An 803-nucleotide genomic window follows, 5' to 3' on the forward strand; every position below is an offset into this window, starting at 1 on the left:
TAATTAATGTTTTTGCTTTTACTTTTAGTGATAATGTTTCCTATATTTCATTTTATTTTCTCTGAGAGTATTTTATATATGTGTCTATTTTCAATGTTCTTTAGAAATCAGATTGAAAGAATTTCTCTCGATGGACATTACCGTGATGTGATTGTTGCCACCACATATGAACCAACGTCTATAACTGTCTTCGGTCTTTACATCTACTGGATAAGTTCATTTAGGTGTATGTATTGCAAACTAATCCTCTTCATATATAAATAATATACACAGGTCTGTGAAATGGAACTTTATGAAAATTGCTTTCATAATTCTATGTTACTTTATGTATGTTTGTGGCACCAATTCATAATATCAAAAAGGCTCATTTCCATCACCCAAAACTTTCTCAGAATTCCATGATAAAATATACCATAATTTGGAAGTACATCCTCATGTTGTAGGACAAAATGAAACTAATAAAAATGAAATCGATACTTTATTTGGTAAAATAAAATGGCACAAATGGCACAAATGAAAGGTGAGAAGATTGAAAGGTGAGAAAATAGACTTTTTGTAAGAGTTTCATTCATTTTTAGTAGCCATCACCTCGAAATCTCTTCTTTTTCTCTTGGAATCTATGCCTGGAACTCAGAAGCTTCTGAGCATTTGATGGAGATTCAAGATACAACATCCAGTAGTAGTTGGCCATTCTATTGGCTTCAAATTTTGGTACAAGGCCGGCAATTTGGGAGAAGGAGTAAGTTGATTACATTGATCCTGGTGTTCAACTGGTACTTATTTTATCGATCTCAAAAGGATGA

The 803-nt window shown here is 32.4% G+C and overlaps 1 protein-coding gene across 1 annotated transcript in view; it reads left to right on the forward strand.

The window, feature by feature from the left end:
• LOC106881999 (low-density lipoprotein receptor-related protein 2) overlaps positions 1-803 on the forward strand; it is an 84,414-nt gene that overhangs the window by 42,256 nt on the left and 41,355 nt on the right. The window contains 1 exon segment of the mRNA XM_052969906.1: positions 105-226. Coding sequence (XP_052825866.1) covers positions 105-226 — 122 coding nt within the window.

The sequence above is a fragment of the Octopus bimaculoides genome, chromosome 8 (genome assembly GCF_001194135.2).
Source record: "Octopus bimaculoides isolate UCB-OBI-ISO-001 chromosome 8, ASM119413v2, whole genome shotgun sequence".
Lineage (NCBI taxonomy): Eukaryota > Metazoa > Mollusca > Cephalopoda > Octopoda > Octopodidae > Octopus > Octopus bimaculoides.